This window comes from Arachis hypogaea, chromosome 9 (genome assembly GCF_003086295.3).
Source record: "Arachis hypogaea cultivar Tifrunner chromosome 9, arahy.Tifrunner.gnm2.J5K5, whole genome shotgun sequence".
Taxonomy (NCBI): Eukaryota; Viridiplantae; Streptophyta; class Magnoliopsida; order Fabales; family Fabaceae; genus Arachis; species Arachis hypogaea.
Window position 1 is genome coordinate 8,839,019 of NC_092044.1, and position 24,744 is coordinate 8,863,762.

The 24,744-nt window shown below is 32.9% G+C and overlaps 2 protein-coding genes, 1 long non-coding RNA gene and 1 pseudogene across 3 annotated transcripts; 3 read left to right on the forward strand and 1 right to left on the reverse strand.

Moving 5' to 3' along the window:
- The first annotated feature begins 780 nt into the window (after positions 1-780).
- On the forward strand, positions 781-1,667 carry LOC112710275 (kunitz-type trypsin inhibitor KTI1). Its single transcript, XM_025762433.2, has one exon. The coding sequence runs from the start codon at positions 828-830 to the stop codon at positions 1,443-1,445; it is 618 nt and encodes a 205-aa protein (XP_025618218.1). The 5' UTR covers positions 781-827; the 3' UTR covers positions 1,446-1,667.
- Positions 1,668-7,112: 5,445 nt separating this feature from the next.
- Positions 7,113-9,418, forward strand: LOC112710276 (uncharacterized; annotated as a pseudogene).
- Positions 9,419-11,108: 1,690 nt separating this feature from the next.
- On the reverse strand, positions 11,109-13,526 carry LOC112712890 (uncharacterized). Its single transcript, XR_003157956.2, has 5 exons — positions 13,350-13,526; positions 13,198-13,253; positions 13,008-13,118; positions 11,589-11,637; positions 11,109-11,339 (listed from the first exon to the last, which is right to left on the reverse strand). It is a non-coding gene; the product is annotated as an uncharacterized lncRNA (long non-coding RNA).
- Positions 13,527-22,475: 8,949 nt separating this feature from the next.
- Positions 22,476-24,133, forward strand: LOC112710278 (uncharacterized). The gene is made up of 5 exons (XM_025762436.3): positions 22,476-22,906; positions 22,971-23,021; positions 23,142-23,233; positions 23,331-23,408; positions 23,764-24,133. Exons 1-5 carry the CDS (start codon positions 22,796-22,798, stop codon positions 23,909-23,911), a joined length of 480 nt encoding a protein of 159 aa, XP_025618221.1. The 5' UTR covers positions 22,476-22,795; the 3' UTR covers positions 23,912-24,133.
- The last annotated feature ends 611 nt before the right edge of the window (positions 24,134-24,744 follow it).

A 24,744-nucleotide genomic window follows, 5' to 3' on the forward strand; every position in this document is an offset into this window, starting at 1 on the left:
AACCTAAAATAAATCCTCTCCAGTAATAAGTGGAATAAAGCCATACATTGTATGTAGCTCTTTCTATTGAAACAAATTTCAATCACGTGAACAAAACTACACCTTACTATCCGACGCTTCTGTCTACATATGTTTCCTTCCATCGTTTCAAAAATAATCCTGATATATACGTACTAAAATTAATCATTAAAATTAATTATTATTATAAAATATATATTAAAAATAAATAAATTATATATATTAATATATAATAATTAATTTTAATAATTAATTTTAATATATAAATAATAATTTTTTAAAAACAAATAATAGATGTAAACTTTTAAATATTACATGACAGATAAACTATTTTTTATTTTTTATCAATAATTTTTAATATTAAAAATATAAAAAAATACAAAAATAATATATATAACATTTTTTCTCAAAAACAAATCTCTATGGCATATGTATATGTGTTTGTATTTCACAACATATTTTAAAAGAAATAAAAATGAAAATATCTTTTTTCTGAAATCTACATAAACCATATCCAGTTTCATTATCGTAACTTCTAATAAATAATATTACATGTAGTGGTGTAATTTAAAATATCTCATTTTTGTTAGGAGTTTTTTTTATTATTCTTTTTTATATTAAAACTATTATTATTATTATTATTATTATTATTATTATTATTATTATTATTATTATTATTATTATTATTATTATTATTATTATTATTATTATTATTATTATTATCCTTTTTTGTAGCCTATAAATTGATAGTTTATGTTCATCCTTCTTCACAACACCTCTCCAAGAACTAAAGAAAATATATAAAAAAAATGAAGGCTACTACCACCACCACCAATGTCTTCGCCATTTTCATTCTCTTTGCTTTCATCTTCAACCACCTACCTTCTTTAGCCACGGCTGAGTTGGTCGACACAGACGGCAACCTTATCCGAAACGGCGGCTTATACTACATCCTCCCAGTTTTCCGAGGCAACGGTGGCGGAATAGGCCGAACATCCACCGGAAACGAAACGTGTCCACTAACGGTTGTCCAACAACGCTCCGAAGTGGACAACGGATTACCAATTATAATTTCATCTCCATTCAGAATCGGTTTTCTCTATGAAGGACTTCCTTTGGACCTATCCTTTTCATTTGTTCCTTTATGTACTCCTACTCCTTCCAAGTGGACCCTCGTTAAGGGTCTATTGGAAGGAGAAGGAGCCACGGTAAAACTCACTGGTTTTTACGAGAACGAGGTGCAGGGTTGGTTTGAGATAAGGAAACACTTGGATGACTATAAACTTAGCTTTTGTGCTTCTTCAAATAATAATTGCATGGATGTTGGGGTTAAACGTGATGATGAGGGAAATAGGCTTTTGGTTGCAACGGAAGATAACCCTTTTGTGGTTAATTTTAAGAAAGCTACGTCGTCTTATTCTGCTTGAAGATCCATGCATATATGTAAACAAGTAATTAAGCCATGGGGAAAAAAAAAATCTTGTATGTGCTTTCTTATCTAGTGGGTAAGATATGTTTGTATGTGCCAGATGAGAATAAATTCTTGTAAGAATAATCAGGGCACGACTTGCATGAATATATGTTCATGCGAAGAAGATAATTAATATGTTTGAAAAAATTATTAAATATAATATATGTTAAAATCTTAATTGTTATTTTTATACCAAGATATTTTTACGTTATCATTCTCTTATTTTTCATTTTTAGATGGTTTTTAACGTTTGGATCAAATTTTAATTTGGTTCTTAATGTTTTAAATGTTTTATTTCAATCTCAAAAATTTTAAACAGATTCAATGTGATCCTACAATTAAAATTAAGACTAATAGTTAACAAAATGAATAACATGAACGTTAATAACATTATTAGTTAAGACATATCTTATTCCATATATTAAAAAAACAACTAAAATTTTCTTTTAATATTTTTTCTTTTTAATTTTTTTATTGTATAAAATTTCAAATTCTAACAATCAATCGTCAATGCTTTAAAATTAAAAGAAATTTTTTTTATATTAGTGATTGTTGGTTCATCGTTTGCTATTGACTTTCTAATATACGAATTATTTATGTCAAATTTAATAGTGGGACAATATTAAATTCGATTAATTTTTTAAAAATTAAAATAATACGTTTAAAAGCTTTTGAAATAAAATAGGATGTTTAAAATATTAAAAACTAAATTAAAATTCAATTTAAATATTGAGGAATAAAATAATATTTTATTTTTATTTTTATTTTAGTTTATATATCACAATAAAGAGAAGGTTGTCAAACCAACAAGAATGGTTAAAATATCAAAACTACTAGCACAATATCAGATTAACTAAATAAATTGACCAATTTAATGTAAAAAAAAATATAGATGAACAACGTAAATAATAAACAAAGTGAACAACCATTTATAATAAAAAATACTTAAATTAGGTTAATAATTAATTATATTAATTTAAATTTTTAAATTTATACACATACACACTCTTTATTTTTAGTCGGCAACATATACAAAAATTACTAGCAAAAATATAATAAATGATCTTATATAATCATCTACTAACTACTATGCCAAGGGAAGACACCTACAAAGTGAATTAACTATCTTAATAATTAATTAGCTTGAGTTCCAAGATAACATCCTATTCACTTCAGATGTTCATACAATACAGAATATACACACAAATTAAAAATTCCTCCTAATGACAAGAATCTAGGCCAGCTGAAATGCCAATGGATTTAACACTAAATTCCCGGCAATTCAGAACTTCAGTCAAACATTATCCAATTTAAATGTCTTCCAACTCTTAGTTTGTCAAATATGAACTTCAGGTATGAGATATATGTATATTTTGTTCTGAAAATAGGACACGACAGAATATAGAAGACAAAATATAAATACTAGAAATATAAAAATTAGTATTTTTATATTTTGTTTAGTGATAATAAATTAGAATAAATTATAAAAATTTAATAATTATAAAAAATATAAAAAAATATAATAACAAAAGATATAATTATAAAGGTTTGATAAAAAATAATAAAATAATAAAATAATAAAATAAAAAATAAGTTGTATTTATTGTTAGTATTTTTTATCTTTTTTATTAGAAAAATACAAAAAATACTAACTTAGTGTCTCTGAATATAATATCTTTATTCATGTTTTATCTGTTAAATATAATTTTATATATGTATATTTTTATCTTAGTGTCCCATATTTATAAACAAATATAACCTTAGTGACATAATACATAATTAACAAAGAGCCTACCCTTGTAAAATAATTCTCATATAAAGCATTTTAATTCACTTCAAACAAAGTCTAGTAGATTCTCTAAATGCCACTTGTAATACCCTACTATACAAAGCTTTACGCTTAAGCCGTAAAATAGAGGTAGTGTGGTATTACGACTTTAAAAATAAAATATATACATATAACAGCAAAGAAATATATAAACTAGGAGTCTTGAAAAACAGGTGAAACAAAATTGCGAAAATAAAAAGCGCAATACTCAGAAAACGAGATAACTTGTGTGTTAAGAAACCTAGAGATTATAGGGGTAACTAAGCAGAAAATGGGAGTAGAGGGCCAAAAGTACAGAATAATAGGCTCCTAACTCAGCCTGCAAAGTTAAGGCTGGTCAGAGAATATATATATATATATATATATATATATATATATATATATATATATATATATATATATATATATATATATATATATATATATATATATATATATATATATATCTCGAAAACCCAAAGTACATAACTGAAAACTTAACTCTCCTCAACCCTCTAGAAGGGACAAAATAAACAAGTTTCTTGGATAGAAAGCTAAGTACATATTCATAAAGCTGTACAACAAAATAAATTCAGAGACTACTCCGCTTCAGAATCCAGATACCTAGTGATGAGCCTCCCGACCTGCATCTGAAAACAACAACACAGTATGGGATGAAAACCGGAGGTTCTCAGCATAGTAAAGTTGCCATGCATATAATATACAAGGTCTTGGGAATGCCAGAGGCAATCCTAAAACGCCGATATTCATATTAAAAGCATTAAAGTTTTAAACAGAAACCATAAAGGGAGTGGGTTTCTAGGGATATCCAAGCCTATCATATCTCAACCTTAGTCCTATCTCCTCTCCGCCTTTCCTCTGAACCTCCATCTCCGATGGTATACCACACACAGTTAAACAAATAAAATCAAACACAAGAAGGGTACAAGTACTGCAGAGAACAATTATACAAATAACATAGCAAATACATTTAGGCACTCTCAGTTATTGCACAACAAGTAATTCAGGTAATATGCATATGGTGTATGCCTGTCCTATGACTGATGAGTTTCATCTGTCGGTTATTAAATCAACCCGACAAGTCCGGTTTGCTAAACCTTTGGATTGTCCCCTGACGCGCATTAATATAGACTTGCCAATTAAGGGATTGGTTCACACAAGCAGCATGTGAAAATCACTATAGTCACAATGTTGCTAACGTAGATTCATTGTATACTCCACACCACTGTGCATCACACACACCTCAAAGACCTCGTTCTGCTTATCAAAACAATTAATTTGAATGTTTCCCACAGCGCGCTGATTCGCTTGAAGTTTGGTGGTCACAAATTCAGAAAATGCACGTCCAACATCCCCTCGAGCATCAACCTTATCCTTCTTTCTGGTGAACAACTCATTTAGTCTATAAGATATTGTCTTAACAAGTGTTGTGATAGGGAGATTGCGCACTCCCTTCAAAACCAAATTGATGCACTCAACTAGGTTCGTGGTCATATGACCCCACCGATGCCATCATCAAATGCCAAAACATACTGTGAGCGGGGTATATTGTTGAGCCAATTAATGTAAACCTCGTCCCGCTCACATAGCTCTTGGTAACGCATGTTGTACTCATGAATTGTCTTAGAATAACCTGTCAAAATCAACAAAAAAATGCAAATAAGATCAATCATAGAGTTGATCAAATATAGTACTAACAATCTTATATTATTATATGTTATTTACCTACTTTGACGACAAAACTTTTTAAATACGGCAACTTAAACCTCTTCAAGAAATTCGATGCTACATGTCTGGTGCAAAACATGTAGAAAGTTTTTGGAGATTCCCATGCTCCATTACTACGAGTTATAATTGAGTTAATAAAGTCGTGTTGATTAGAGATAAAGCCCGTGCCATCTCGAGTCACCACATATTTTCGCAAATTATTGAGGAAAAAGTATCATGCATCAGAAGTCTCATCCTCGACAATGGCAAAGACAATAGGCATAATATTCTGATTGCCATCTTCTGAAATTGCAACTAATAGAGTTCCTTTATATTTCCAGCACAAATGTATTCTATCTACCTGTACAAGTGGTTTGCAATATCTAAATGCTCTAATACAAGGATAAAAAATCCAAAAGACTCTATGCATTATTCGAAAATCATGAGCCAACTCATTCCCATAGTAGGCAGGTATAGTTTCAATCTTGACCGCTGTAAAAGGCTCTTTTTGACATGCTTTAAATCATACGGGCAAAATTTCATATGAAGATTCCCACCCACCAAAAGTTTTTTCAATTGACTTTTGTTTAACCAACCATGTTTTGTGATAACTTATCGTATAATTGTACCTCGACTGAACTTCTTAAATTTTTAGAGACGAGTTAGCTTTTACCAATGACTTTATCGCTTCAGCAATGGTATCTGAGTGCAATTTAGAATGATCTTGAGAAAGGGTAAGCCTAGTGCTGCAAACCTGATCCATATCTTCATTTGAATCAATAATTTCATGATTACTTTCAAATTCTTCTTCATTTTCACTGTTCTAACCTTCCCATTCCCTGATTAGGTCGGGTTCTTCAACCACTAAAGTCAGTAGTTTGAACTCAACATACAACTCCACAACTAACACTTGTAATTGAACTTGATAATAGATCGAAAACATTTTTTGCATACTTACTTCATCTGTGACATACATTGCTTGAAATTGTATAAACCCGCCAAATATTACTAAAGGATGCCTCTACAAAATCCTTGTCACCTTTATTCTTGGAATATCTATACTTTGACAAATTGTAGTTGTAAGTTCTCCAAAGGAAATTGTGAAAGGAACAGCAAAGGTACATGGATACTGGCATACAAATTGTACTCCCTTCGGTGTGTGTAGTTTAATCTTACCATAGTAATATACCTTAACACTCACATGGCTATCCATTTTTTCAATCTCACTCAACTGTAATATAACTTCTATCTGCCTCACATCGCTTTTGAAACTTTGATTCTCAAATAAGTTGCGGGCATCACAACACTGAGTGACCTTTTCATCTTTGACTTGAAACTAGTCATTAAAGCCAGTCATTTTCATTGACTCCAAGAAGTTTACCAAGTCTTCAACATGCACTTTCGGAACCAACAAAGGTCAAATGTGTTGTATGGTTAAAATCCACCTCTGTATCTTTTCAAAATAAAATCAATGCTGCTTTCAGCAAGTCTTCCCTGGTCAACTTGCTTAACTGCTGTTTCATATGGAGTCAATAGGGGCGGCTTCCTGCTTGTGAATGATCGCCATCTTCATAAATAGCAACAGCTACCTGTCACCCAGAAAATCTAAATTTTATGTTATATATGGTGTGATTTATTAGCATTTTATAAAATAAGTAAATTTTCATTCTTTGTTGCGAGTATTTGTTTAAAACAATGTGCAACTGTTGCAAAATAGGACACAAAAGTAAAATAAATATGTTAGAAACAAAACAGGAATTAACTAAAAAATAAATAAATTAACAGGCAAAACTAGTAAAGATAAAGCTAATTAAGCCAAGATATGACTCCAATAGAATAGAATAATAGTATAAACAGCATAATGCATAATTTAATAATACTTTTTGTATAAAACAAATATTAAATAGAGGGGCAGAATGTTGTGGGAAGTCAATGAAAAATAGGAAAATTCTTACGAATTCAAAGTGAATGGTCTTCACAACGCGTTAGAAAAGGTCATCATCTTGTAACCATAACTAAATCAGGTGCTACGACATTGATATAAAGTATTCTAGCAAGAAAAACATAAGCAGTCATCCGATCCAAGAAGAGAAGCAGTATCACAGTATCACTCCTTTAAAGATGTACTTTAGCTTTTCTGAATATAACACAACCAGCATATATTATTGCGATAACCAGGGTGAGTACCCTGGCAAAGACAAGTTTGGCCAACCTATGCCAGTGATTGGGGCATACATAGCAGTAGCATCCCTTGCCTGTCTCTTTGCAATGTCTGCTGATCTCTTTCAAGGATTCCACAGCAGCAAGTTCTGGTTCCCTTGCAACTACTTCTGCTTTAATGCCACTTCCTTGATAGTGATCGCCGTTGCACTCAAGCTGTCGGTTGATCTCACCACCTCCATGCCACGATATGTTGAACAGCTAGCAAAACTCTGTAGCAGTGCCTTCATCTGCACTATCATGGGTAAATATAAGTTAGTGATATACTTTAGACTTTTACATATATAGTTAACTCATAACTGCAAGGCTAGCTACCACTTTTATAGAGTTAATTCAGATCATTAATCATTTTATTTTCACTTCAATAGGTAATTCCATGCCTTCTATTGGCATCAACCCTATGAACATTATAGCCATGGGAATACTCGTGATCACGGTGATTGTCAACATCATCATCCAACTTGCAACTGGTGTTATCTCTAACTACTTCTTGATTGAACATATTATTATGATATGCATCATGTTCATTTTGTTGTTGAGCATGTTCTCCTCGGCAATAGCTATTTCAATGATGAAACGTGACTTGGAGCTTAAGTATGAGATCAATAAGGAGGGGCAGAAAGAATGCACTAACCAGATAGATGAGGAAGCCGGACTAAATAGTGAAGTCATCAACAATCTCGGAAGTGAATTGATGGCAGACTGGATGATGGCACACACTAGCAGCCCCCAAATTGTCCTTGCAAGGTCAGTAACATGTGCTACATCCGGTGCCTACTGTCTTCTTAGTACATTGACATTACTAGAGGCTATGACTCTTCGGTATTTCTTCTTAGAATATTATGGCGACTGCAATAATGCTAGCGACTACCAATGGTCCACTTTATTAATTCTCATAGTTCAGACTGCTGCAGTGGTAGTAGGAACTATTGCTCCTACAGTTCGGTGGTTCAAGGCTCTAAGATATATAAGGAAAGCTTCTAGACTTGGGAGCAACAATACAAATAGAAGATTCCATGTAGAAGGGTACTGGACTGAGAGTCTATTTCTAATGAAAGAAAGGCCTCTTGGCTTTCATATTCATAACAAATGGTTCAGAAAGAAGGCCCATGATGCAAAAGTGCTTTTGTTCCGGTTATTAATTAAGCTACAGAAAGGGATTGTGCTGATCAACAAAGTGACCCAGTTCGTTTCAATAATCCTCTTGTACTTTATGTTAGCAGCTCGTGATTGTTGCAGTAATGTCTCAACTACTAGCTCAGGAACAGAGCCACAGTCTGGCCCGGATCTAAGGCGTTTTGTTCTACATCTTGAAGGAGAGGAAGAATTAGTTGAGGTGATGATGAAAGACATTCACAAAACAACTAATCAATTGTTTCATGTAGGAGAGAAAAAGGAGCCAAAACATGTCATTGAACTAATAACGGAGAAATCTTGGAAGGATTTAAGAGGGTGACAACATTGGACAATGACCAAGTTTCCTCTTTGCACGATGAGGAAACTACACCATATGGTTGGGCACTTCCTCTGGTGACACTAGGATGCATAATAATGGCACTTCCAAACATGGACATGCTTTTAGTGAAGAAGTTCATAGGAGCTCTAAGTGAAGGGCTCTACTATGTGAAGTTCATAGAGTGTAACATTGACAAAGAAGGGAAATTGATCAAAGTCTAGATGTGGACCTTTATAAGCTCTCCCATCAAAGTAAAAGCCCCAGAGAGACATTGGAGACACTAGGTGAAGATGCAAAGAACAGGTATGGCAAGTATAAGGCCAAGTATAGAGACATATGCAATAGAGAACCACCTTCATCATGGCCCATTGAAGTATTGGCATCTAATGCAATGTATAGAATAAGCCAAACTGTTTTATTAAATTATGGAAGCATTGAAGATCTTAGGAGTGAGATATTGTTTGAAGAACTAACAGGAACGATATCTGATATATTGGGTGCATGTCTCACTAACTTACCCTATGCTATATCAGCCAAGTGCTCCAACAGCACTGTTGCAGAGAGAGAGGATAGTGTTAGAGATGCAGTTGAAATGCTTGGACGAACAAAGAAGATTATAGAATTGCTGGCAGAAAAGATTCCCACCGTGGACTTTAGCCAAAGTACCACCATTGAATATTGGCTTTCGATGCATATGCAAAATAACAATACTTTTTAGGTGTCCACAAAAAAATGTTCAATATCATTATTATTATAGAAAAATATTTGGAGCCAACAAAAAATAAGTCAAAGCAGCCAACAAATACATATAAATGGCATGATCTTCTACATAATCACAAGCATTAAATGTTTATCACACACGGACCTAATGGTTTATCAGCGGTTTCTTGGTTTGAGCCTTTGAGGGGGTGTAGAGAGAGAGAGAGAGAGAGAGTGTGTTTTTTTTTTCTGAATAGTGAATACTAAAGTGGTTTTGCATTGGAAGTAGACTCGCTGGAGCCCGTGCATGGAATTCGCAACCGACGAATTGCAGACCATCGTCACCAAAAAGGTGACAACTTTGTCTTTATGTGAAAGTTAAAAATGCTTGGAAATTAATTTAATTAAATATTTTTAATCATCTAATAATTATTTTTAGGTTTAATTATTCTGTTGGTCTTATAGTTTTGTAAAATTTTTAATTAGATTCTTATATTTTTTTTCTCTTTTATTTGGGTTCCTGCAGCAAATTTTTTTTTCAATTAGGTCCTTCTTGACAGTAATTAGCTTAATTTTATAGGGATTCAACTAAAAAAAATTGGTGCAGGAACTCAAATAAAAAGAAAAAAAAGTGTAGGGACCTAATTAAAAAAAATTTGGTGCAAGGACTCAATTAAAAGGACAAAAAGTATAGGGACCTAATTAAAAATTTCGCGAAACTATAGGGATCAACAAAATAATTAAACATTACTTTTATATAAAAACAATTACTCACAAAAAAAAATTGATATATCAGTGTATCATGAGAAATTATTTTTAGTATGGATAAAGAAATGGTGTATTTGTGGAATATTGCTATATGCAATGTTTTGTAGGAGTGTGGAGTTGCAAAACCTCTTACACACCACGTAGTCTGCCTGTTGAGTTTGTAGGGATTCCATATCGAATTTCAAAGCAACTTTTATAGAGATTTTAGTAGAGATTAGCCACGTATCAAGCTCTGGTCATCATGCATCCTGCGTGTTGAAGCAGTAAAAATTTTTTTTAGCAGAGATTCTGACTACACATTTCGCGCATGCAGGCAACACATATGGTCCGTGTTGTAAGAGCAGAGATTCCATGCTTCGTTCCAATGCACCTTTATCAGCGTTCCCCTACCACGTGTCAACACCTTAGCAACACGTAGGGTCTATGTTCTAAGAGCAGAAATTCGACGCTGGTTTTCAATCCACCTTTATCAACATTCCACTGCCACGTGTCAACATGTAGGGTGCATGTTGACCACTTGACCGACTATCTCTATGCACCCAATATCCGTACGCTGGGAACGCCAATGTAGTAATGTCTTTGTTCCTTTAAAAGGTGGGAGGAGGAGCTTTGCATGCTTCATTGTTCGTTGTGCATGGTAGTGTGATTTAGAAGGTGATTATTGGCGAGGAGGATTTTGTTAAGAGAGTTAGAGAGGGAGGAAGGTAATTTTTGGTGTGGAGAGTGAGTAGTGTGTTATTTAAAAAAATGGTACGTGATTATACGTGTAACACTCTAATTACCTTAAGCCTTACCTCTAGTCGTAAAGAAAAAGTTAATCAAAGGTTACGACAAGTCTAAGGCTTATATATATATATATATACAACTCTAATCGAGGCACAAGATATACATACAGATATCAAAACATATATAGATATATAAGAGCATAATAGTATAAAGATCTAGCCGCAACTCGTGGAGTTTAAGCCGGCTAGTTATATACAGACAATACAGAATTTTTGAAAGATAAAACTGCATACACAAAAGTATCTCTCTCAAAATAAGCCTCTAAGACAAATATAAATATAAAAGGTGAGAGAACTAATCAAAATAACCAAAAGACTCCAATGTGGAATAAGGGTCCTCCGCTCTGTCACCATCAAGCAACTCATCGAGGAGGGTTGGACCTGCATCTGAAAAATAACAACAGAGTATGAAATGTGAACCGGAGGCTCTCAGTATGGTAACAGTGCCCAGTGATGTAAGATATAAGACTCCGGGATTCCAGAGGCAATCCTAGAACTTCATATCCATCACGAGATTCAAGCTTAAAACATAAGTACATTTAAAACCATGACTTAAAACCATAGATAAAATAAGGGGATCTAGCTTAGTGGATTTCTAATCTAACAATTCTTCGCTGTCCCACAGTCTTCACCTACCTAACTGCCATGCGATCCCATCACCGCCGCCTTCCAAACCTCCTCAATCCTAGTAGAAAACACAAGTAATAACAATATAAGTAAGCATAGTATAGCATGTATATCAAGAAATTCAAGTACCAATTAATCATGTTATACAACTAGGCAAGCAGTTTCAAGTCGACAAAGCAAACAAACAGATAGAAGATGCACATGATGAATGTCTGACCTATTGGTTGTGATATCACATTATCGGTTCAACTTCCAACCCGACACATCTCCATGGAGATGTCGCCCTTTGGTCTCATAATGGAAACCCCCGAGATATTGTGCTCGGAACACGGTCCAGGATATAGTGTCTACACACTCTAATCCATCCTCAATACACCAGAAACTTAAGTCTCCGTCTTCTAAAATTTATACAAAATTCATCTACGTAAGTTATTAATTATCCTCTATTAATCCTTAGGCCTAATTATATTACCCTTAAACTGCATCTTAGGGAAGTTTAGAAAGATTAGAGAACCTTTAAAAACATAAAAATCATTTTTCAACAAAATAGGGGTCTCGCGTATGCATGCTGTTGAAAAAGGGATGGTCGCGTACTCAACCACCTGCTCGCATATGCGAGTGTTCCAACCCGAATGGGTTGCTTGTATTGTGTGTTAAAGTTCGCGTATGCAAGGGTTAAAATTTTTTTGCTCGCGTACGCAGGCAGTGTTTTGCGTACGTGAGTTACCCAACTTGAATGGGTTGGTCGCGTTGCGTGCCCCCTGTCGCATATGCGGCCCATACCAAACATAGAAAAATTCAAATGTTACGTAATTCTATTTTTTGGCACCCAACTTTAAATAGTCATAACTTTCTCTACAAAAATCTATTTTCTACAAACTTTATATCAATTTAAAACTCTCAAAGTCATCTTTAATTTAAAACAAAGTCATTCAATTTCAACCTTTGAGAGTCAAGTCATGATCCGTCAAAGTTTACCAAAAACGAGTTTTTACAAAAAAAACAAGGTTCTCAACTTTCCAAATTCATAACAAAAACCCAATCAAAACCAAATATACCACACCCAAAACAGTTTCAAGTTGACTAAATATTACTCATGCATCTTCTATGTCATTGTGTATCCTACCAACATACAGTTCCACTCATTTCATCCACAATTTCTCACTCAATGCATCTTTCCACTATCCTCAACTTTCACCAACATCATTAAACATTAAAATTCACTATAAACACTCCAAATCATCAAGTTCAAGCCTCATTCCAATAATGAATAATATTATCAAAGTGCAACATCATAATTCATCAAATCAACAACTCCATCATACATTATCAAATCCAACAATCAATTCAATCTAAGTCTATCCTATGGGTCATTAGCATAAGTATCTAGAAATATTATATATTACATAGAGGAAACCAAAACCATACCTTGACCGATTCCCAATATGCCAAAATCCCAAAATTGAGTCCAACTCAAGCCTCCAATCACCAACAATCAATCCAAAGCTCCAAATAAATGCCAACAATCATAACTTCAAGCTATATACACACATAATTCATAATCAATCAACCTAGGGTCATCATATACATAATTTCACAAGGTAAAGAGTTTTTTTACCTTTTCCGATGGTGTTTGGGGGCACAAACCACCAATAGCCTAACCTTAGATATCACCTAATCAATTGAAAACACAAAAATTTACTCAAAACCATCACCCACATTTTCGGATTTTTATGGCTGCAGGAAGTAGAAGAAATTTCAAAATCTTACCTACAAAAGTTACATGAAAGTAACGGGCTCGGTAAAAGCTTCGCGTAGCCGCTGGCAACACTCGAATCGGAGCACTGTAACTCAAGATATGATAGATTGAAGTTGTATGTGAATAGTAACTTTGGAAACCCTCCCTCTCTTCTCACTTCAGCAGCTCTCCCTCTCTTGAATGTGTTTAATGAGCTGAAATGGATGTCTTTAAGTGTTTATATATGTTGGGCTTGGGCCTACTCGTTAGCGTTTTTGCTCCGTTTGACTTGATTTCGGGACAAACTTTTAAAATTAGTTCCCGGTTTTCAACTTTAATTTATTTTAACTTTTTCTATTGTTTTTATCATTCTCGTACAATACCGGATATACTTACGCTGGTACTGCCGGTTAATTTACCGATACGTATTTTTACGCAATTTTTCGAAATATTATATTTTTCAACTCAAAAAAATCTATCGAGTCTAAATATCATATTTAAATTTTCTAATTAACATTCTAAATTTTTAGAACCTATTTCAGACAATTAATTTATTATTTTTTATGTTAATTAATCGATTAATATTTTGGGTTCTTACAATACCTCTGTAGAAGAACACATTATTAATTATTTGAGATGGACTAATTATATAAGTTTAGTATTTTTGTTAATTTAAAATTTAATATTTAAAATGTATTATTATTAGTATAATTTTTTGGATTAGTATTATTATTAGCAGTTGTAGTGAATTAGATAATTTAAATATTTTTTAGTTTTTTGCGATAATACTAGTAATTTTATTTGTTTTCTGATATTTGTAATTTTTTGTTATAATATTATTACAATTTAATCTGTTAATTCGTTATTTTTTGTTATTTTTATTTGTTAAAATAATTAAATTTATTATAGTAAAATAACAAATTCTGTAGCGGATAAATAATTAAAAATAAAGTTTTTTTATAAAATATTAAATACATAATTTTATACATAGTAATTAATTGATAATTAATTTTTAATACACAAGTAGTATAATTGTTGATAAAAATTAATAATATAAAAATATTATAATTTCGATGCTAATAAATTGTATACGATTATCTAATTAAATTTATATATTTAAAATAAATTTTTAAATAATAATTTAAAATTATTTATTTTTAATATTATCATAAGAAAAAAGCTTAGTGACCTTTAATGTTCTAAAGTCCTCTTAGTAGATCAACCGATTTTGGTAATCATATTTGTAATTTGGATGTGTGTAAGGTGAAAGGTTATTTTAAAAAGTTAGAAAATGTTGGTATTTTTTAGATTAGTTTTATGTTATTTGAAGGGATTTAATATAATCCTTATTTGAGAATATAGTTTTTATAATATTTTTTATGAAATGGATTGTTTAAACATTTTTTTATGATGCATAAAAAGAAATTTGATAATATTATTTAAAAAAAATAATAAAAAAATTTAAGAGATTTTGAGTTAATATTAAAAAACTTATTTCACATTGATTCGAAAAATAATCAATCATATAACTTATTTTATGACTAAAAATACTGATTCAATTATGGAAAAGTATAAGAAATGACTTTCAGCCTTAAGATAAGATTTATCACTTTATATATTTAGATAGAAACTAAGTCAATTAACTTGTCTATTTTTTTTCTCTTTTTCTACCATTTTTTCTTTTTATATCATATGTAGTCTACAAAAAAAACTCTTACTAGTCTATTTGGGCCTATTTTTAATATCAGTTTATAAAAATACATTTATTATTAAATATTGATAAAAAAATAAATAAATTATGCCGACTCTATAATACTTATGATAATATACAATTAGATATTTAACTATTTTTAAAAAAATATTTTACATGATCTATATACAAAAAATTAAATTCATAAAAAATTATAAAATTAAAAAAAACAAAAATACTACTTAAATATTTAGATATTTATTGTATAAATTTTTCTTTTCATTCAGCAAGTCTTTATTTATGATTCTCACAAAGATATATTTTAAGAGCATAATTTCATTTAGGCAATATTATATCAGTAATAATTTTTACTATTTTAATTATAAAAGTCATATAATTTGTATTTATATTTAATAAAATTTTATATATATAAATCAATTCATATATTTTTTTAAAATTTATAAATATAAATTAAAAAAATTTAATATTTATACAAATAAAATAATAATAAAATATTAAAAATTATTAGTATAAAAAATTTTCAAAAATTATTTTCAATATAAAGATAAAAATAGTGTTTTGGTTGAATATTAATATTTGAAGTGTATTATATAGTATTGTGGATGTGCAAAAAAGGTAACACGTATCTAACACGCACCTTGCGTGTTGCGAGGATGATGACACATGTCCAACAGACACCCTACGTGTTGATAGAATGATGACACATGTCCAACACGTACCCTGCGTGTTGACTCGCAAAATCTACTCATACGTAATTACACCAAATAATTTCATTTTTAACAAAAACACCAATATTTTTTTCATACAAAAAAAAAATTAGCCAAAAATTTCTATTTCATTTACATTGAAAAAAGAAACCCTAGCATTGCAAAAAAATTAGCCAATAACTTTTAGAAAAAAAATCCTAGTAGAGAAAGAGTACGTACTCGGTGAGAATGAGAGAAGGAGAGAGCGGGGGCGAGCGTTTAAGGGTGAAACACGATGAAGAAGATAGCCATGCCATTGAAAGAGATAAGGGGGAGAGCGTAGGAGGGTGTGTATGTGGTGTTAAGGAGGGTTCTTTTCGAGAGGGTTTAGAAAAGCCATCCAAGGTCTCTTTTAGAGATAAGGTCATTGGTGCAGAAAGTCTAAGGCCTTCGCATTAGTAGGTCTTTATCTGGAGATGGTATCGTGACGCTGACAGGTAAGTAGGGTGATTCTCGTCCACCAAGTGTCAATTTTACGAAGAAGGCAAAAAGTTGTCTAGCTGAACCATATAAGGAAGCCATTGTGATCAAGGTGCTGGATAAGCATTATGGCTACACGACTCTTATGCATAACTTTCGGATAATATGGCACATCAAAGGAGAGTTTGATTTGTTGGATATGGGGTTTGTGTATTTTTTGGTTAAATTTGATATTGTTGCGGATCATGAAAAAGTCATACTTAGTGGCCCATAGTTGATAGACAGTCACTATGTTGCAGTAAAGTCATAGGACATGGATTTTAGGCCATGCGAACAATCCTTCAGATCAACGCTAGTATCTATTCGAGTCTCGAGACTTCCAATTTGGTGCTACCAGAAACAAGCAATGTTGCAAATTGCTTCTGCAACAGGGGTTCTGGTGAAAGTAGACTTGGCCACTAAGCTTGTAGAAAGAGAAAAATATGCCCGAACTTGTGTTCAAATTAATCTTGGGTTGCCTATAATCAAACATATTATAGTGGAGGGTATGACTTGTGAAGTGGAGTACGAGAGTTTATAGCTGATTTGTTCTACTTGTGCATGGAGAAGGAGTCCTCGAAAGGAAATTGTGATTCTTTTAGTGATGAAAAAAATAATGAAGTCCTAACACTAGTGCCACACAACAATCATGAAATTCAAAAAGAGGTTGAATCGGAAGCTCGTGATTTGGGTGAGAATTCGCGTAATTTAGGCGAAAAATTAGAAGTTGTTAAAGGGAAGGATGCCATTATGGAATCATTGGCTTCTTACGTGCCTGATGGTCATGTTAATGAGACATGCATGGATGATAGAGAGGGCTGGCAATAAGTGCTGCGTAAGAAAAAATTCACAATGGGCCATCCATCAGGTTTGAAGGACCAAGATGAAAAGCAGCACAAATATGGTTGGATAAAGGTTTCAAAACCTAATTTGCATGGTGATGGAGGCAAATCAATTGGCATTAGGATGGGGCAGCAAGAAAAACATGAAATTGCACCATCTCTATCGCATAGAACTCCTGCACGTCGTAAAATTTCTCTCTGGAAGCGTCCATGGTCTTCCTCCTTACAAAACTCGCTAGTTGATAAAAATGGTGGCACAATGGAGGAAACCTTAGTAGATGGAAGCATAGCGGGTGCAGCGTTGGGGGATCCGAGAGTGACAATTATTGAGGATAAGAGTGTGCCAGTACCGCAAGACAAACCACCTATTGAGGTTAGTGATTCTATTTAGAGTTTATGTTCTTATTTATTCTGTCACTATTATTTATGGATAATTTAAATATGATTGTTTGGAATATTAGGGGTGCTTCTAATAAATTAGCCCGGGTGCATTGTAAGGAACTTGTTAGGAAATTTAGACCTATTTTCTTTATTGTGGTTGAAACTCACTCCCCTTTTCAGCATTTAAAATTGTTTTTAGAAATGTTGGGTATCACTCTGTTGGTATAGTAGAAGCAAAGAGGCATAAGGGGGTATTTGGTTTCTATCCTCTATGCAGGGTGTTTGTTGTAAGTTCATTGATGCTATTGATCAGGGTGTTACTGTTAAGGTTCAATATGATAATTTAATTTGGAGTTGTAGTGATATTTATGGTAGCCCTCAATTTAATAAAAGGGTTCTCCTTTAGGGTTATCTTGTTACACAGTCCATGATTTTTCAAGGACCTTGCAGACAGGTTTGCTATTTCATCAGGGGATAATGGTTTGTTTGATCTGAAGACTATTGGGAGGCAATTTTCTTGGTACAGGAGGGTGAAAAATTATGTTGATGTGGCAAAAAAGATTGACCGAGTCTGTATAAATCGTAGTTGGTTATCTATCTTTCCAAAGGCTTATGTAGAAGTTTTAAATAGGCTTTAGTCTGATTATTGCCCTATTCTGGTGCGCTGTAAAGGTCGTCCTCAGCCTAAAGAGAATCAACCTTTCCAATTTGTTGTTGCTTGGGCTACTCATCCTGGCTATAAGGATATTGTGAATCAGTCATGGTGGTCTGGTAATAGAGGGATTTATGGCAAGCTTTCGGAAGTGCAGAAGAATTCATTAGAGTTTAACTAAAAGGTGTTTGGTAATATTTTTGTTAAGAAATATGAATTAGAGCAGTAGATTAATTATTTACAAAAGCAGTTGGAATTGGTGGATAGCATTTATTTATGCCAGAATAAGCAACATTTGCTTGATGATTATAATAATACTCTAGTGCAAGAGGAGTTCCTATGGTTTCAAAAGTCCAGAGAGCAATGGGTAAGGTTCGGGGATAGGAATACAAGATTCTTTCATATTCAAACTCTTGTGCGAAGAAAGCATAATAAGATTCATGACCTTTTTCTCAAGGATGGAATATGGGAAACTGATCCAGAGGTTATGAGTCAAGAAGCAGAGTCTTTCTACAAAAGCTTATTCTGTCGTTTGGATGATGTTGATTTGGGTTGTCTTGGTGATGTGCCCCTTCCTTCTCTGAATGAGGAAGCTTGCAATGATCTTACGGCACCAGTTACTATGGAGGAAGTTAGAATAGCTGTTTTTCACATGAACTCTTTTAAAGCTCTGGATCCTGATGTGTTTCAAGCTTTCTTCTTCAAGGAATATTGAGAGATCATTGGTCTTAATGTTTAGAAAATGGTTAAGCGGGCATTCTCCGGTGTTACTCTTGATCCGAGAATGATGGAGTCTTTACTGGTTCTTATTCCAAAGGTTGAATCATCGGTATCTATGAAAGATTTTAGGTCGATTAGTCTCTGCAATGTAGTTTACAAGAACATCACAAAGGTCCTTGTTAATAGGTTCTGTCCTCATCTTGCAAAGATTATTGGCCCGCTTCAAAGAGGATTTATTCCAGGACGAGGAACTCTTGATAATATCATTATTGCTCAAAAAGTTATCTACTTTATGAAGAAGACTAAATCAAAGAAAGGCATACTGGCCTTTAAGATTGATCTGGAGAAAGCTTATGACAGAGTTGACTGGAGGTTTTTAGCCTATACCCTTAAGAGCTTTGGTTTTTTCAGCCCTACAATTAATTTGATTATGAATTGTGTCACTGCTTCCTCCTTATCTATTCTTTGGAATAGGAATCGTCTGAATAGATTTTCTCTTAGTTGGGGTCTTAGACAAAGAGACCCTATATCACTCAATCTTTTTGTGTTGTGTATGGAGAGATTGGCATGCTTTATTAGTCATCAGATTAATTTGGGCTTGTGAAAATTGGTTGCTATTTCTAGAGAGAGACCAAGAATATTTCACTTAATATTTGCAAATGACTTGCTTTTATTCTGTAAAGCTACAAAGAGACAAATGCAAAATGTGATGTTGATTTTAGAGACTTTTTACAAAACATCTGGGATGAAGATTAATGTAGAGAAATCTAAAGTGCTTTACTTCAAGAATGTCTCTGCAACAAGAAAAGAGGTTTTCACTAGGGTATCCTCTATCAGATTTGTTCAGGACTTGGGCAAGTATCTTAGAGTTATCCTTAGCCATTCTAAGGTGACCCGTTCAGCTTTCAATGGTGTCTTGGATAAGATTCGGGGTAGAGTAGCAAGCTGGAAAAGGAGTTTATTTAATCGGGCTGATAGACTCTACTTGATTAATTCTGTTGCAGCCACTATTCCCACGTACTAGATGCATGTCTCTATTTTTTCCAAAGGAATTATTAATAAATTGGAGTCTATGATGAGGAATTTTCTTTGAAAATGACAAGTTGATGGAAGAGGATTGAATCTTGTTAGTTGGAAGGTACTGGTTACTCCAAAAAAACATGGAGGTTTGGAGATTAGAGATCCTCATTGTGTGAATATTGCTCTTCTTAAGAAGCTAGTTGGACTTTTTTTCAGCAGCCAAACAAGTTATGGTCTAATTATTGGATGACAAATACTGATCATTTCTATATGACTATTTTAGTTGTCCTAAGAACAAGGGCTCTCCCATTTAGAGGAGTCTTTGCAAGGCTTAGGAAGTGTTGAAGGATGGATTTGCTTGGTGTATTAGGGATTTGAACCAGAATTTTTGGTTTTCTAGCTGGAAGAGAGAAAGACAGTTATCTAATGAGATGGATTATGTTCACATTTTTTATTCGAATCTCCGGATACAGGATATTTGGTCGGTTAGTAGGTGGCATTTGGATACTCTTTATTCACCTTTATCTCAAAATCTGAAAGGTAATATTCTTTCTTACAATCTAAATGTGCAAGCAGGTCCGGAAGTGGGTTGGTATTGGTATAGGTCTGCTGTCAAAGTCTATGACTCACGTAATAGTTACTTGTGGTTGTGTAAGCAGCTGTTTGGTTGGGAGGAACGAGAGAATTGGCTTTGGCTTTGACACTAGTTTGTTCTGGAAAAGCACAAATTTTTTGCTTGGCTATGTCTTAAGGAGGCTCTTTTTACTGCAAGTTTTTGCTTCAGAAGAGGGATGTCGTCATCGGATAGGTACCTAAAATGTCTTTCTAGTCAGGAATTGGTTTTATATTGTATTCGGAATTGTCCAAAAGCTCAGCTTATATGACATAGATTGGATATTTCTTGTCATCATTTGGATTTGAAAAACTGGTTCTTGTATCATAGTAGAGAGTATCCGTTTAAGTTCTTTTCAGGACTTTAGTGGATATGTCGAGTAAGGAATAACGACATCTTTAATCCTCATGAAACTTGGCTTCCGAAAAAAGTGATTTATTTGGCATTAGCTTTAGAAAAGAAGCTTAAGAATATTTTTGAATTACAACGTATGTCCCTTCCCTCTATTCTAAATGGTTTTTGAAATCTCCCATCCATTGATATTTTAAGATTAATTGTGATGTTAGTTATTTTGGTTCGGGTGATAGTGTTAGTTTTGCTTGTGTTATTAGAGATTGTAATGGGAGTTGGTAAAAAAGGTGTTCGAAAATGATTGAGAATAATAGTATTTTTTAAGAAGAATTGTTTGCTATTTGAAAAAGATATCTCTTAGTTTGGAATGTGGGTCAATAAGATGTTATTTGTGAGACGGATTGTGTGAAAATATTTAATTTTATTATTAATTACCAAGATGGTTTTGAGTTTATTAATCCGTTAATGTTTAAAATAAAAAATATCATGCATTGAAATTGACGTACTGACTTTTATTTAAACAATTTATTTATTTTATTTATTTATTTTTTTTAGTTTATTTAAGTCCCAAAAACATTTACCATGAAAATACCTAATGTGAACATGGGAAAAGAAGTTGGCAAGACTAAAACTTTGATGCACTGTTGGTAGCCTCATAATTTGCTCCACTATGTATGCTTAGCATATAAAACAAGTACACGCAGTGGCGGAACTTCGTTCAGACAAAGGGGCCATGGCCCCCCAAACTTTTATTAAAAAAATTAGTAATACTTTTTTAAAAAATAAAAAATAGTTTAGTTGGTTCAAATATTTTATTATGACTTAAAATACCAAAGTTTAATCTTCATCTCTTGCTTTTATTGCACAATAATTTTTAGTTTTAAACATTCAAAACATATTGGATTTGGACTGAATTGAGTGTATTCGCATTTCGCAGCTCTCTATTCAATAAGCAACACTCCCTCTATTTTTGAGTTCAAATATAAAAAATTAAGTATTTTTTATTTATGTAATTTAATATTCTTTTATATTTTACTGTTTATTTGATTTAATTTTTTATATGATAAAAAATATTAGAATATTCAATAAGTATTGATATTATTGTATTTGTATAAATTGATAAAAAAAATCAATAAATATTATAAATTTTAACATTTGTCCTTCTAATTTTTTTTTATATATTTTATCGGATATATATTCAAATTTTTATATAAAGTAATCATAAAATATCAAAGAGTTAGTTGATGATGCATTTTTTAAGAGGAAGGCTAATATTCAAGAAGGAAATCATATAACTTTTATAATATCAACATCTGTAGATAATTCTTCTACTTTAATGAATCACGAAGAAAGTAAGATACAACCTTCAAAAGTTTAAAGAGCTACATCTGATGAGTTTGACCATAATTCTTTGAAACGATACCCTGAAAAACGGCTTTAAATTTGGCAATATCACCCAAATCAGAGAGATGAGGTTAGACGAGCTTATCTTAAATGGGGTCCATATCAAAAGCATCTTGACAATTATCTTCTATTTGACCCCCCAAAATTTTATTTCAAGCTTCGCCACTGAGTACACGTGGTTTTGTTTGCATGAGTGACTCACTATGCTAAGGGTAGAAACAAAAAAGATCAACAAAATTTATTGGTGAAGCTATGCTTTTTTTTTAATCTTTTTGTTACATTTTTAGTGCTATATGCCATTGATTGCATTGGAAGCAATTAGGTGGTATAGGAGACAATAATAATGATGTTTTTTGCATTGTTGTTTCTAAATTTACATTGATAATTAATTTTAAAAATAATAATTAAAAAAACCGTTATTGAACACAACACGTTGAAGCCCAAAGCGTAATCAGAAATTCAGAACTCAGAAGTGTGTCCCTCCCTCTTTGGCGGCAACCCTGATTCCCAATCTGAAAGTGAAAGTGAAAGTGAAAGTGAGAGTGAGAGAGAGAGGGGTGCTCTGTGACTTTCCCGAAGATGACGAAGTTCCGGAAACTGGGTCGACCCACCGGTCACCGAATGTCCATGCTAAGAACCATGGTTTCCCAGCTTATCAAGCACGAGCGCATCGAAACCACTGTTGCCAAGGTTCCCCTCTTTCTTCCTTTTTCAATTTCATTTTCATTTCATTTCATTTCATCTTCATTTCCAGGCTAAAGAGGTTCGCAGACTTGCTGACAACATGGTTCAGCTCGGCAAAGAGGTTTTGCTCTTTCCTTTTGTTCTATAAATTTATTAGCAGTTGAATTAGAATATTCTAGAGTCTTTTGATGATTAATTTGTGTATATAATCTTCCTTCATAGATTGATTGTGGCTTTTTAGGGTTCTTTGTGTGCTGCAAGGCGCGCTGGTGCTTTTGTGAGAGGAGATGATGTCCTTCACAAACTTTTTACTGAGCTATCTTATCGTTACAAGTTTGTATTCGGATTCATCCAAACCCTAGTTAAAAAGTTTGTGTTGTTTCTGTTGATTGTGTAACACTGAATGGTCATTCTTTTGTTTGTGATGCAGGGATAGAGAAGGTGGATACACCAGAGTGCTAAGGACTCGTATTCGAGTTGGTGATGCTGCACCACTCGCCTATATTGAGTATGATCAAATATAACTTCGTAGTTTTAACTTAAAATTCTGTCTTATAATGTGATTTTACAACTTGAAAAAGCTGAAAATTGTTTTTAATTAGAAGCTACTTTGTTTTGCTTTTTGAAAACCTTTTTTTTTTTGGAAATTCTGGATATTTTATAAAATTTATACAAATGTGTCAACTCTGATTGTTTCGGTTAAAAAAGGCTAATTTTTTTGTTCGAATAACTGAAACATAGTTGTTTTGATTCTATTAAGTGGTTATTGCTAATTTATAGTCATGTTAATGGTTTTAAAATGGGTTAATTGAGGAGAATTGTGCTCTTTTTTTTTTATCATTTTCTTCTGCGGTCTTTAACAGGTTTGTTGACCGGGAAAATGAGCTTAGACAGTCAAAGCCACCAACACCACAACCACCACAGAGAGCTGCTGTTGATCCCTGGACGAGATCTCGTCTCACTAGGCAGTTTGCACCTCCTAAAGAGGAAAAACCAGAATCTGGATTATGATGCGGTTCAATTCAATGTAATGCAAGTACTTCTATTTTTATTGTGCTATCTGATTTTTTTTTTCATGCTTCGTTTTTGCTTGTTCCCCACAAGGTCACAATGATTTTCAAATCAAGCTGTTCCCCCATAGTGCCCCTTATGCTAGAAGGTTTTCCTTAGCATATGTAATAATTAGATTGAAATTGTTGCGAGGTAATGAAAAAATCTCAGATTATTTTACAACTTCTATCTCAATGCAACATTTGTGGGGTATGTTTGTCGTCTTTATTTGTGTGCGTGTGTGTGTAGCATTGCAGCTTCTATTTTTTTTCTTGCTGAAATCTTGGGTTTGAACTGCTGTCTGAATTTTCTGGACAAACTCTGGCTGCTATATTTTGTTCAATATGTTAATTGGCTTGTTCTCTTCATATATTTTTGTTATTGGCTTTTAAATTCACGATTTTGTGGCTTCTATTGTTTCTTCTATTATGAGGTGTTTTAAATTGATACATAGTAAGTCTAACTGGTTATAGTGTGATTCGAATTTTGCTGGAAACCTCATATATTCGATATAACTAGCTCTCTCCTTAAGCAGTTATTTCATAGGTCTCTCCCAAGTCCTAACCAAATTCCTTGTTCGTATAATCATAATGTAATGCAATTTAGAAAGGGGAGGAAGTTCCTGTAGCAAATGAATTTAGCTTGGAGGTGACATATGCTGATCATATTCAAGTATTTCTCCTAATGTGTGTGATGGGTTGCTTATGAGTTATGATTAGTGTAACACTTTCTAGTGCTGTATTATTTCGTGTGTTCCTGAGGCAAATATAATTGCCATGTTAGATACTTAGATG